This window comes from Stegodyphus dumicola, chromosome 3 (assembly GCF_044657685.1).
Source record: "Stegodyphus dumicola isolate Sdum_Otavi_A_Nest chromosome 3, ASM4465768v1".
Lineage (NCBI taxonomy): Eukaryota > Metazoa > Arthropoda > Arachnida > Araneae > Eresidae > Stegodyphus > Stegodyphus dumicola.
This window is the reverse complement of record NC_140770.1, coordinates 68,187,199-68,202,421: the sequence shown is the minus strand read 5'-3', so window position 1 is coordinate 68,202,421 and position 15,223 is coordinate 68,187,199. Positions and strand designations below refer to the sequence as shown.

Genomic DNA, 15,223 nt, shown 5'->3' with positions numbered 1-15,223 from the left:
TGTGGTACAGGTTTTCGTGTTCTGCCTGACTGAACCTTCAGAGAACCTGTTTTCTCAAACGTCGCAACCATTGCTTTTAGCCCATTAACTGACACAGGACCGTTACCTTTACGCATTTTTTTGTGCGTTCTAAAAGCATGAAGAGCGGCTGACGTGTTGCAGTGGTTGAGGTAAAAGAATTTGACCAGTAACGCACGCTCGACTAAAGAAGGAGACATTGCACATAAACTTTCAATCCGATTGATTCGAAACGTAACACATTACCTTTTGAAACCCAAGCAGCTGGCACTGTGCGAATGGATGTAACGTGAAATTTGAATAAAGAACTTCTTCTGCTCAGCGTGCGTGATATTGCAGATCACGAGACTTTATCGGTGTTTATGTAGATTTTACGCTTTTTAAAAGTGTTGCCATATTGCACTTGGACTAAATGAGAAAATGTGCATAATAAAAGGTAATTTTATTCCGTATTAATTTGCATTTGTTAACACTCTATTTTCTATTACACAGTGCCAAATATTCCCCTAGCGGTGACTTTTGGAACTAATTTGTTTTTTCACGAAATACTTCGTCCCCCGTCTTGTTTAATCTTCCTACAAAATGTGGCGTCATTCTCGCAAATAGATCGCGCTACAGAACACTGTGAGCACTGTCAGCTTAATTATGGCCACTCGGTATATATATATATAAAAAAACATAAAGCTGACCTTTAATGAAACATAAATAAAATGTCACTTATCATTTTTGAAATATTTCCAGCTATTATGAGTGTAAAATATTTCCTACTTGATAAATTTCATAAATTTATTTATTAATTTCATTTATTTTATTCTCAAACTAATCAATAATTATGTTAATTCATTTTTTAATAATAATGCATCCTACTTACGGATTTATGTTATTCTTAGGATGGTTTTACCAGTGTAGAATTTACGTATAACCTATACAAGCTATAACTTAGGGCCCCCAGAAAATTAATATATAGTATAATAGACTCATAAATGGCCCCATACCTTGAATAGCATAGGGCCTTAACAAGTCTAAAACCGGCTCTGGGTATTACAAAAGTGAAGTTCAGGCATAGGTAATAATTTTAATTGAATTTATTCAGTTCCCATTTGCTCATAGGTCCTTAATTTTTTTCATTAAGGGTCCTTAAAAGTACTTAATTTCCGTGTGCAGAAATGTGTACGAACCCTGTGAGGCTACTCTGTTATCGTACGTCTGATTAGTGAACGAAGGAAAAATTATTCAAGGTATGCTTTTTGTAAAACGTTTTATTGCAGATACTAAAAGTGAATCTATTTTTAGTAACATTAAAGATTATTTCAAAGAGAAAAATATTCCTCTTGCAAACATTATGTCTGTTACCACCAATGGAGCTTCTGCAATGGTGGGTCATTACTGTGGGCTCATCGCCCTTTTAAAGAAAGAAGTATTGAGTATTTTAGCTGTTCACTGCGTAATTCACAGGCAGCATTTAGTTGCAAAAAATCTCATCGAGCGTTTGCATCAGTCATTACAATATGTCATCTTTGCTGTCAACACAATTCATAGTAATGCTGTCAACAATCGATTATTCGGACAGCTGTGTAAAGACAACGATGAAGAATTCAATCGCTTGCTTTTACACACCAAAGTTTGCTGGCTGTCCAAAGGTGCCTGCTTCGGTAGGTTCTGGAATCTTTGACTCCGTACTTGAGTTCCTCAAAAAGAAAGATGTAGCACTGAAAGTTAGATTGCTACAGTTTAAGATTGATATTCCTTACATGACCAATTTATTCACAAAATTCAGTGGAATTAATTTGCAGCTTCAAGGCAAAGAGCTCAATTTGATTACAACAAAATCTGTCATTTCTGCCTTCCAAAGACTTACTTAATGGAAGCAGAATTTTGGTTGCAATGAATTCAGCCAGTTTCCAATACCTTTGGATCTACATAAAAGCAGTGAAATTCCATTTGATGAAACACAAGTTTACTGTCAACACTTTGAGTTTTTTACAAAGACTTCTCAGCATTTTGAGTCTTTGCACAAGGACTTTTTTCAGCATTTTCTGGAAGTCTCTTGTTGGATCATGAACCCTTTTATGAATATTGAGAAAGCATAGGTTCAGATTCAGGAGGAATTAGTCGAACTTATGAAACCAGCTTCCAGAATGGTAATTGTCTCACAGAATTTTAGCTTCAAAGTAGCATCGGTCACCTTTACCCAGAATTGTGGACTATCGCCAAAAATATATTAATTGCCTTCCCTTCTCCTAACTTGTTGCGCGAGGTTTCAGCTTTGTAACTGATCTAATTACAAAAAAGAGAAGTCAACTCCAAATTGTGGAAAGAAGTGACTTGTACCTTCATCTCTCTAAAAATACTGAACCGAATGTTCCGAAACTAACTTTGGACATCAAGCACAAACATCCCACTGATCATACTTGATTTTTTTCATTGATATTGCTCGTTTAGGGTATTTTTGGGTTGTTCATTTTTTAATTATTTAGTTCAGAATGAAGAATGTTTTAAACATGAAAGAGCATTTAAATTTTTTTTATTAGTCATTTCAGTTTTAACCAAACTAATTAATGTAATTACCTTCGGGGGCACAAGTTTCGAGTTAAATAAACAAATTTTCTGTGTAAGTCTACTGAGAAAATTACTTAAAGTTTTTACCTTTTATAATTTATGAACCACCCTTTCCCACACCCTAAATTACAGGATTTTCACATAGGGGCATTGAGATGCAGCGGCAACTTTAAAAAGGCTGAGAATCACTGATCAAGGCAAAGTAACAAGTCATACTTTGAAAGATACTTCTGCTTTCCTTGACGAAATGAAGACTGATTCAGGTATTGCATATATATATATACCTTTTGGAACATATTCCTGTGAAGTCTGCTAATGTCACACATGGACTGTTGTGCCTTTGATCTCATAAAAAGAGCTCTTTCTAAGCAGAAACCCACCATGATTGATGTATTCTGAAAGGTAGTGGAAGAGGAATGGAAATCAGTGCTCCTAAAAAGTTTATGAAAAGCCCTTCTGTCATGGAAATCATAATGCAGACTTACAGTCCAGAAAAAAGGCTATCAGATCAAGCATTTAAAAAAATACTGTTTACATTTTATGCATTAATGAAATTGCCCCAAAGCTGTTCTAAAAATGTGTAAACACCCTCTGTATTAGTAAGCTGACTTTGGTTACTGCTTCATCATCTGCTCTCCCCCCCTTGTTTTACATAAATTGATTGTGTTGTGATGAAACATTCCATTTAAAACTTTACAGATTCAGCAATCTTTCATTTTTTGTGAGTTTTGAATATCATGATGTATGCTTAGCTTAACAATTCTATGTGTACCACTAAATCAAAACTAAAACAATAGGAAGTGCACATTCTATGGCAATGGCAAACAATAAAATATGAATATATGTCAATAGCACCATGTGCAATCATTATTCACAGCTTCTCAACTCGACTATTGGCCATTGTGTTACAATGTGTAATTTGATTGATTTTTTATGTAAAAAAAAAATTAAATTGTGGGCTGATTTGAAAAGCAGGCAGTGGGCTGGATTTAGCTTGCAGGTTGTCATTTGTTGAACCTGACATGGGCATTCCAATGAGTCCATTTGTCTTGCTGTCAGAAAAAGTTGTCTTTTGCTGTATTTTAAAACTGAGACGTTTCATTAGTTTGTAGTTCAGAGTGATCCAGTGATTTAGATACCATTTCCAGCAAAAAATTATATATTTCAGTTCTTTAAGACATCTTTAATAAAAGTACTGGATGATAATTTTCGATACTGAGGAATAATATCAAAACAACTTTGAATCTCTTTCCAATTTTGAAGCAATTGAAAAATAGCTGTTGTTAATGTGTACTACCCAACGAACATGCTTCAAAATTTCAGTCCATTCCAAATTCACAGATTCAAAGAATCATTTTAATCATTCTTGGCAGAGACAGAGAAGTAATTATATGAAGACAGTTTTTTTTTTTTTTTTTTTATTTCAGTAAATTTAAATTTTTAAGGTATTAGTGCTTGGCACTGTTTTATGCTTGATTCCACCCCCCCCCTTTTTTTTTTTTTTGGATAAAGCAAAAGCTACTTTGAAATTTGAAAAACAAAATAAGAAGAATTTGATTAATAAAGTGAATTGAATATTGACAGAATCTTTCACCTAGTATAGTTTAAAAAGGTAACATGTCAACACTGCAGAATTCCTACTTATGATAGATGACCATTTTGCTATTTAACTGATACTTTCTAAAGCAACATGTTTATTAGTATTTTTTATTAAATTTACATCCATAATATATTTTTATATTATTTATGTGTATATTGTTAGATGTGTAATAAATTAAGCATATTATTTAATTTATACTTTTGGTAATGAATAATTGTAAAAGTTTTCCAGCATATCGTCCAAATGCATACTTAATCTCATTTGTTAATTTGGTGCTGTGTACATTCAATTACACTTTTTTTTACTGAAGTCAATTGTATTTCTCTTGGTAAGAGCTGCCCGGCCAGTATAGTGGTTAATGACACTGACTGCATTACTGATAGACTGTGTCAAATCCCGGAGATAGCATGGATATTTGTAAGCATAAATATTGTCTGTGTGGTAAGGAAGCATTGAAAATACGTGGCAAGCAGAAAGTCTTTTAGAGAGGACAAAAGGTTAGTGGCGAGAGATCCTGGAATCCCCTTCGTGGGGTATTCTCTCTCAGTTGGGCCAGAAGCTTAACATTTAGCTAGGTTCAATAACACTTCAATCACCCATGGAACTACAGAGGTGCTGGCCTGCCGACATCTACCTCTCTTGGTAAGATAAATTACTTTGCATAGTTGATTGGCCATATCCAAAATGAAATCTTTAGCAACTCATCTTTTTATTATTAATTATTTCCAACTTTTCTTTTTTGTCTATTGGGCATGAAAATAAGGTTCTAGTATTTAGCCTTATGACTCTAAATATGATAAGGAAATGTATATAACTGTATAGCATTGTCTACAGCAGAATAATAAAATATGCGTTCTATTAAAATGCTGCATTTTGCTTTTGTTGCATGACTGACCATTAGTTGAAAAAATATTTGTTAGAGGACACACCTTTGAAGTGTGAATGTATTTAGAACTACTGTGCAGGACTTACAGAAATTGATAAGGGGTCATACTTAAGTGGACCAGCTACTGTGCTAGTGGAGTAAAGTTTGCATTACATTCTGTATTCATACTCAAAGTTGGAATTACTATCAAAAGACAATGTTGTATATCTTACTGTTGTGTGTTATAATGTGTTCCTGCTGATTTGTTTTGTAATTTATAATTTGTTTATTTCTTTAATTTTCATTTAACATTTTCACACCAGTAATCTGTGAATCAACATTTTCAATCCAGTCAATGAATATAATGCACATTCTAGAATTAAAAGTATTATGCCTAATATCACTACATAATTTTAATGAGAAAGTAAACATCTTTTATATTAATACTATAAAAATGTGTTTTTAATTCAAAATAATATAGGGCATTGGTATTCAAACTATGGGTCGCAACCCCATTTAGGATCACAGAAATTTATAGTGGGGTTGTGCCACTATAAGGTTTGAATACATCTGATATATATCATTTTCTAAGTCTTTTTAATATACAGTGTCATAAAAAGATAATATATTTTATTTTCCTACAGTTTTCAAGAAGTGATGCATCGAACAAGACGTCAAGCAGTGATGCTAGATAAGACAAATGTTATATTTGCCAAAGCTAACACTTTGTGTCACAAAGTATCACAAACACCTGCTTCAAATAAAAATGACAGTTTTCAAAAAATGAATTTGAGACAAAATGTTAGGAAGGAAAATTCTTTTGAGAAAAAAATTAATAAAATTAAATGTATTACGAGTAATGATGATAAAGAAAATACGAAAATTCCTCTCAGTACCAATTTTCTGAAGCATGCAAAGAAGAGGAAGCTACAAAATTCAAATAAAGTTGCAAATAACAAAATTGATTCTTATTTTCAGAAGAAATCGAAAGATGAAAATGACATTAATATGCCTCAAAAATCCATTCCTGTTTGGAAACGATTGGCAGATGATAACAACGTACCGGCTAATAAACAAATGAAAAAAATACATGAGAGGGATATTTATGATATTTTGCAAGATGAACAACTTATGACAGAGAAGGCAGTTAAAAAGAAAAAGGTTACAAGAATACCATCCAAAATACCTTTAAAAAGTAAAACAAGTAAAGCCTGGGTTAGGAAAGAGAAATTATCACATGCTTCTAAGCGAAAATGCCTTTCCTCAGTAGATAACAAAATAATTAATATTCAATCAAATTCTGAAAATAAGCATACTGTTAGATCAAGTGATGCTAGACAACGTGAGTGCCAAGTACAACTTAATAAAGAATATACCGAGACTGATCATTCTAAAGAGGATAAATCTGAGAAAGAACCAAAGAATTTTGAAATAGTTTGTAACCAATTAGAACAGGAAATAGAAGATGTTACAATTTTGAAGTCAGCCCCCCAAAATGCCAGAAATGTAGCTAATGAGCAATGTTATTCTAGTTTTGAAAAATCTATATTACCTCAGATGACTTCCACTCCGGATTCTAAAGACCAGCATTGTAATAATGTGCAACCTAATACAAAATTATCAGAAATGTCTTCTGTAATGTGCCCAAAATCACCATGTATGAATGGGAAACTTTTACACACACCTGAATCACTACCTCATTTAACTGTATCGAATACTGAAATAAATGACATAACTGAAGATGAAATTGTTCTTTTTCAGTCTCCAGCTAAAGAAGAACACAAGTTAAAAAATGAAAAAGAACTACGCAAAACAGGAGTAGTAATAAATTTGTTTCCAGAGGACCCTTGTTTATCACCAGTGAAGGATAACCTGGAAGAATCTGTCCGGAAACCGAAAAAAGCATATGATACACCAAAGCAATTTGGAAAACATATTATCAAAACAAAAAAGTCAGGTCAGCAGAAGAAAAAAACTACTGCACAGGTTTGTCCAGCTTCTTATATCAGTGTTTATGAATTAGTAAAATAACATAAAATTTGACAAGTAAAACTTTTATATGATATTATTTAAATAATAATTTCTTGTTTTAATTTTTATTACCATGAATGCTGAGTAATTTGTTTAACAATTCCAAATTTTCTAAAATCTTCAAACAGTAGTAGTGCAAGTATGATTTATATGTGATCATGTCTAAAATGGCTGATAAATATACTTTATAAATTAAAATTACAAAACATTAATTATTATAATTAAAATTAATTTATAAATTAAAATCTAAAAATCAAACTTCTTCAATAACATTTTATGTTTTAATTATTAATGTCATAAATTGTTGAGATGTCTCATAGTTGTCTGCTTTATTTAAAGTTGTTTTGTTATATAAGGAAATTGTGTTTAGAAAAGCATAAGTTCGGTGCTTCAAAGTGATGCCTTAAATTAACTGTGTGCGCATGTCTCTAGATTACTCTTTTAGTATGCAATACATTACTCTTTCGATATCCCATTGTATACTTGAAAAAATTCTTTTCAAGATCCACTATTCCTTTGATATTAATGGAACACTTCTTTAACTTGCACAGTCTTTCAGTGCTTAACATTATAATACAGTATTCATTCCCCATGTTCTATTACAATTAAATCTAGAAGTGGTTCACTTTTATAACAAGAAAGCAGATGTATGAATTCTTTTCTCTCATTTCTTTGCATAAAGTTGGTTGGGGCTTGCTGGTCAAATTTCATGAACTAAAGTATCTGCCTCCATCTTTTGATTATTGCTTTGCATACCAACATTTCCCTAATTTGTGGATGGCTAGATATTGTCTATTCTTTATAGTGCTTCCAAGACATTGTCAAAAACTACTAATGCATCCAGAACATGCTGACTGGTTTCCATCTCGGAATTTTTTAAATCAGCAGCAATATGTCTCCATTACATCTTCCACATTGACTTGATAAATGGTGTGGCTGCAGCATTGCTTCCATAAGCTCACACAGTAAACAGTATCTGAGGTGCTTCAATGAAGTCAGTATCTTATATGCTGTATTGTTCCTGTTCCCTTTTTTTAATACAGATTGCAGTCGCTCGGTGGCATTTTACAGATAAGTTATCTGATCTCAGTAAAAACTTGAATATTGCATATTAGAACTTTTGCAAGGGTAGATTGGCATGATTTTGTGCGATTCTTGTAAAAATCCAGAATTATGTTGTTTGTGCAATCAAATAAGTGTTTTATAATGTTAAGGCCAAACTTTGCAAGTATTAATCACAAGCTTTTCATTTCCCTTTTGATTAATAATACCTCTCTAAATCTCCTAAATATGTTTAGTGGGAAATAGTAGTTTAACATGTTGACTGCTAAGCATATTTTGAAGAAATCTGGTCAAGATACCAGTATGTTTTATTCAATTTATTGTACAGAAATTTTAAAAAAAGTTGATTTTTATATTTTGACTGAAATTTTTGATAAAATAGCTTTACAACTGAAATCTGCATACACAATTATATTTACTTTTTTAGACAGAAAGAGTAAAATTAATCTTCCAATTTAGGGAATTATTGATCTCATCTCTAACTGGATATCAAATGCCGAAAAACTGTTAAGAACCAAAACTAAAGTTCATTACTTGGAATGCATACCTTCTTCTTCTCCATAAACTCCACAGCCTGTTACAGGCCAAGGCTGTCTCTCCAAGTTTCCTCCACCTGACTTCATTCCGTGCAGTAGCCTTCCATTGATTAACTCCAATTAACTTTAAATCTTGCTCTACATCATCTATCGATCTAATAGGTGGTCTTGCTTTTCGTCTTACTCGCTCAATTCAAAAAGTTTTTTTATGTCTAATATCTTACCAGATCTTCAGACTCATACAGCATTAAAAAATTGGATAATGTTAAGTCCTTCTCTTATTCCCGATAGTCCAAGACGCAGTACAATTGTGGCTTTCTGTCTGTCTGTAGGACATGATTGCCTTGCCGTCCACCTGCACCGCATAGGCATTTCAAACAATCCTATTTTCCCACTTGGTAATTCTAGAGAAATGGACAGGGACCACCTGCTTCAATGTAGTTCTCTTCGTGGTCTTACAGAAGAGTCGAGATACTGAGAGGCAAGAGCATTTAGGTACATGTAAAAATCTAATTTTTGCATGGTCATCTTTTCCTTATTTTTAAATTATAATTTTTATATCCAGCATATAATGCACACTCTTAAATTTCAGTCTTATTTTTTGTATTAAAACTGCATGTTATACACTGAAATATGCAGTATATATATATATATATATATATATATATATATCTTCATTTCTTTACATGCATCTTTGTTAGGTTTATTTATTCATTTTTACATGCCAAGAAATTTGCTTTCCATATCTGTGAATATAGATGAATTTTGAAACTGAATTTCAGTGCATAACTGTAACAAAAATAGAAAATTACAGAATTAAATTGCTTACTTTTGTGATATCTAATTACTTTGCATTTTATTGCAGAAACAGTAAAATACTTATTTTTAAATTAAGTAAGTTTATCCCCTTTAGCAGCCCCAAGGACATTTTGTCCAGTTTCTTAGTCAAGCATAGAGAACTAAAGTTGCTGAACACTAGTAGTTTGACCCAGGTTCGTATCCTGGCAAACGGGCTGGCTGCTTGGGTGTTTTCATGGTTTTGCCCATGCTTAACGTGGATCTGAGCCAATTTCCCTTAGAAAGTTGCTCACAAAGACATCCCTACCTTTAGGCATATAGCTATCATATGCTTTGCACAATGAAATTACCAAATTAACCAGTCTTGTAGTTTGCATGAAAAAATTCAATTCTATTATAAATGCTGCTCTCTATTGCAATTCTTTTTATATCTATTATCAGTTTCACTTATAGAAGGAAATTCCTCTTCTGAGGGATGGAAGGACACTTTCTTATTGTCTCAGGAGGTTTAGTACGGGAAAATTTTGTCATTCAGTCAAGTCTGAGAACTTTCATTTTTTTCCATCTGCTTATTTTGAATTAGAAGGAAAACAGATTAATAACTTGAATTTATGAAAACAGAAGCATGTGCAATTTTACCTTTTAAAAATGCAAACCATTTTAATAATTCTTTATGTAATATATTGCAAGTTACTTTTCATTTTGTCCCAAATTTGTTTTAAATTGAATGATGTTGTCTCTTCATTTATTAATGTCATCATTATATTCACTGAGGCTCCTCTTTATTTTCTGGAAATACAATAATACCATATGTCATCAATTATAGAATGCACTTTTTAATTTCTGATATGTAAAAACTCTGATACTAATATAATCAGTAAATAAAATAAAATGGTAAAATAACTCTTAAAGAGATACATTATTATAATACAAACGTAAAATCTAATTTCAAATCAGTCTATTATTCATTTCTTTGTAAATTAATATCAGAATCTGCTGCTTCTTCTATGATGCTGATTTCTGCATCACATTAATTCAAAGTCTGATTCTTCTGAGCTTTATTTATTACCTGAGCATATTCTGTGTTCACAAAATATGTTATGCTTGCATTTTGCCAGAGATTTACGAATATGCCTCTGAATGCTTACAGAATGAAAGATGCAATCACTATATTGTGATTTCTAATTCATCTGCTGTTGTAATTATACAGGTGGCTAATAATAGTACAGTCAAAAGTCTTTAATCTGGACATCGATAATCCAGAATGATCTATAATCCGAACCTCAAAGCTACAAACTTTCTGCGCATGCATAAACGCATTAATGCGTTTTGATGCATTAATGCATCAATTACACACTGCTCTGCGGGGGGGGGGGAACGTCACGGCGCGCTATGAACTGGAAGTTGATCTGTCAGCACTATCCTCATCTTCAGGGCAGATGTTTTTATTTTATTCAGCTTATAATTCCTTACTAAATGTATGTACTCCGTCTTTGATATGATTTAAATCAAATACCTCGTCATTATAAATATCACGAATACACATCAAATAGTTTTCTGGTTCCAATTTTCTAATTTCGTCTATGTGTAATGCATATGCTTTATGCATGCGCGCATTGAAGACTATGCTTTACACATGTGCGCATTGAAAGAAAAGTTTAATAATGTTTTAAGTAAACAAATAAATATGAAGCCTTTTTTTTTTTTTTTTTTTTTTTTTTTGTAAATTTTGATACCCTTTAGATCATAATTGCTCTTTATTTCATAAATTATGGTTTCATATTTTTAATTTTATAATTTTTGCATGCCATCTTACCAAATTTAAACTGATGATCTATAATCTGAAATCGATGAAGTCCCGACGAGTCCGGATTCAAGACTTTTGATTGCATCACTTTCACCTGACATAAACACAGAAAATTTGTATTTGAATTTTCTTGTTACATGATTATATGTAAAGAGAATATCATAGTAGCCATCAAAAGTATTCAACTGTGCATGTTAACATAATAAAGTGGTATGAGAAATTCAGTGTAGGACTTGTTTATGTGATGATAATCATTTGGGGCTGATTTGATGATAATTTATGAAATAATAACAAAAAGTTAATTTTGGTTTCAGTTAAGAGAAGAGAAGTTGATCCAAGAAATGAATAAGCATTTTACTGAAGTTGAATCTTTTGAAATCTGTGTTGAATGATGTATTTCAAGTAAGTTTATTTCAGTTTGTTATAATTTTATTGATGCTTTATTACTCTGAATTCATATTTTTAACATTAACTGCAGAGTTATACCTTTAAAACCATTTACAGAAATCTGCATATAAGATAAATATTATAATGAAACCCAAATTTATTATTTTCCAGTTTGATTTGGGGGGAAAAGAAACAAGGCCAGAAGCTATTACACATCATGAATAAGTAAAACTGTAAATAAATAGTGTGTATTTTCAGTATGAATACACTGCAATAAAAAAAAAAATATACTCCCCCCCCCCTCCCCCAGAAAAAAACTATGTGACTCAAATTTGCCTAAGTTGAAATTATAAACTTTTGAGATTTCAATTATTTTCATGGTTATATCACTTTCATTTATGCATAAGGAGGGGTTGGGAAAGTCTTGATAAAACTTAACACTACCTGCTATTCATTTTTATCTTATTCCTCAATATTCTCTATAGACCTAAACCGAAAACTTATATCTCGTGTTTCAACATTTTATAGAATTGTCATGTTCTTGGCATATTTTCCTGTAACAGTTGCATAGCAACAATCAAGCCACACCTATACATACCATATATGTGTTTGAGTGTACATATATTTATGCACTTTATATTTAAATGTCATTTCACTGAATAGTGCCTTCTACATGCTTTTGAAGAATATTTTAACATAACTGGGGAGTTTACTGGCTGATGAGATAGGAACTGTTTGATTTATTTAGAAATTTGATGTTTTGCCCAACAATAGAGAATTCGAAAAGTCACATTCTATGTAACTGTTCATCCTTAATGACTGTTTTGTGGAAAAGGGATGTCAAAAACTAAAGCTAGGCATTGGAATAGTTCAAAATGAGTTTGAAACTTATGTGAAGACAGCCACATTTCTTTTACAGCAACTGTTCACTTTATTATTTGTCAGTTGACAACTTTTCATGAGAGGCAGATAATCAAAAAGTTTCAAAATATATTTCAATTAAATGACATTTAGAAATAATGATAATAACATAGACGCAATGCTGAGAGCCATGTAAAACATTACTGCAGGTTGTGTTTCTGTATAAATGTCTTCCAAAAAAAAGTAATGCAAATAATAAATACATACTTCGTGTTTTTTCCTTTTCTTCCTCCAGTAAATTTGGCATATAATTAAGTGATAATTCAGGGAATCACTGATGCAGGAATAAATCAAATTAATTTTGCAGACTTATATTCAGAACCAAAAATAATGAACAATGCATACAGAAAAGATAGATTGAGGTTTGATTGTAAACATAAATAATTGTGCATGTGTATAGTTGTAAATCCTTTTTGTTGCATTGTTTAGTTATTTTTTATTTAATGTTTTTGTGTTTGTGGATATATAAAGATATTTTTTCTAATTATTTTTATTAATACAGTCAAAAGTCGTTAATCCGGACTCGTCGGGACTTCGATTCCGGATTATCGATTTTTCCGGATTATAGATCATCAGTTTAAATCTCGTAAGATGGCATGCAGAAATTCTAAAATTAAAAATATGAAACCGTAATTTATGAAATAAAGAACAATTATGATATAAAGGATATCAAAATTTACAAAGAAAAAAAAGCTTAATATTTACTTGTTTACTTTATTAAACATTTCTCTCAATGTAAGTTGTTTAAGTTGCTTCATTTTATGTGATAATACTTTCTCTTTAATTCTATAAAAAGACATAATTTCTTGTTCAGTTACAAAGTTCCGCTATTCAAGTCCCGTTAATTGCTGTACCGAAAATACCGACTAACTTGTCAATCGAATTTTTTTCGTTTTCACTAACCTCTCTGTCACATTCTTCATGTCTTTATCCATTTTTTGCAGCAATTCCACTTTTTGTTTGTTGGACATCGAAACATACTTTCGTTTTGTAGATCCTTTGGAAGTTCCAGCATCGGAAATTCTATTTGACATAATCGAAAGTTCAAGTTTACTTTTATAAAATTGCTCTTACAGTCTGCAAAAAATAATAACCCTGATCCAATTCCAAGATTAAGGAACAACGCAATCTGCAACATTAACTGAAATAGATAATTAGAGCTTACACCGTCCGTTATACATAAAACGCGCAGGCGAAAACGTATTCTGCACTTGCGCACACGCATATGCGCAGTAGTCAAGGTCTTACGCGCATGCGTAAAACGCCTGTGCGCATGTTCCAACGCGGCGCATGCGCAGAAAGTTTTTAGCTTTGAGGTCCGGATTATGGATGTCCGAATTAACGACTTTTGACTGTATTAATCAGTTTAAAATTCATAATTTTATCTAAATTCATTACTTTACACTAGCAACAGTATTTTGCTATTATAACAAGTCGAATATACATGTGTTTTTACATTTCAAGACTTTTTCTGCTCTAATGTTACTGATTTTAAAAATTAACTCTGTTTTTATTTTCATTTTATGTTTTTAGATCTTTTTTTCATATGTTGGATTACTTCTGTTTTATATATTTTTTTAACTTGGTCCATTTCAATTGAAAATTATTAGGTTTTTAAGCTTTATTGCTTGTTTATGATTTTGATGCTATATATATATATATTTTATTATTTTTCCCAGCCCATGTGGTTTCAATTTTTTTTTTTTAAATATATGTTCTTGATGCTTTAATTTTCCAGTTTTTACACTTTTACTTCAGCCTTTAGGGGCTGGAATAACAAAGACGCAGATTATTTTAAGTTTTAAGTTTCGTGTCTTTATTGGTTCAGAAACAAGATGATATATTTGTTCCCCCCCCCCCCCCGTGCCAACCCTCTGACGATCCCATGTTTGGTTTTGGCATGTTTTCCCCCTTTTTTCTTGCCCTGTGCCGCCATCCTTCTGTTTTTTGTATGGTTTATTGCGAACTGAATATTGAATATGAACTTTAAATGTATTATTTTTATTTGTATTTATTTTGCAATATTTTTTTAATAACTGGGAGGTTTATGGGGGGGGATGGCTTTTATATGAAATTGTTGATTCTGTTGTTTCGAGAGCAGAGTTGCCAACTTTCTCCACCGACTGTTCTCTCGCCAACCCAATTTACAACACACTTCTCTTGATTTTTCTCTTATTCTTAAAATTTCTCATGATTTTTATGTAGCTTGACTTAATACTTTGTTATATTCACCCCCCCCAAAAAAAAAGTGATTTTAGGCATCTGAAAGCACTTGGTTTTTCTCCAAATTTATAATCCATATAAAAGAAAACCAAAGTCCTTTCATAAGTGAGAAATTATGGGGAACTTCTGCTTTGTGAGTAAGAGCATAAGTGTCCAAAAACATCTGTTCCTGTTTCTCCAATGAGCATCAGGCGCCACTGTGTGTCATCTGGCATATATTAGCCATGGAGTGCAATGCAAAATCGAGGTTATTTGTTATTTCGTTCATATTGTCGCTGAGTAGTGTGAGTGCACATCTCTTGAAAAATAGATAAGAAATTATGATCTTTTGTTTTAGTTATGTCTGCAAAAAAGGTAAAATACTCATGTGCTTTTCGAAAATCGTACACAGAAGACTTTTCTTCTATTATTTTCTC

At 32.0% G+C, this 15,223-nt stretch overlaps 1 protein-coding gene across 3 annotated transcripts in view; it reads left to right on the top strand.

Annotated features, from left to right (window-relative positions):
* Positions 1-15,223, top strand: part of LOC118203896 (uncharacterized) — a 56,931-nt gene that overhangs the window by 24,151 nt on the left and 17,557 nt on the right. For all 3 annotated transcript variants that reach the window (XM_085812980.1, XM_085812979.1, XM_085812978.1), the window contains exons 2-3: positions 5,687-7,028; positions 11,591-11,678. In XM_085812980.1, coding sequence (XP_085669106.1) covers positions 5,700-7,028; positions 11,591-11,668 — 1,407 coding nt within the window. In that variant the 5' untranslated portion in view covers positions 5,687-5,699 and the 3' untranslated portion in view covers positions 11,669-11,678. The remainder of the gene's footprint in view (positions 1-5,686; positions 7,029-11,590; positions 11,679-15,223) is intronic.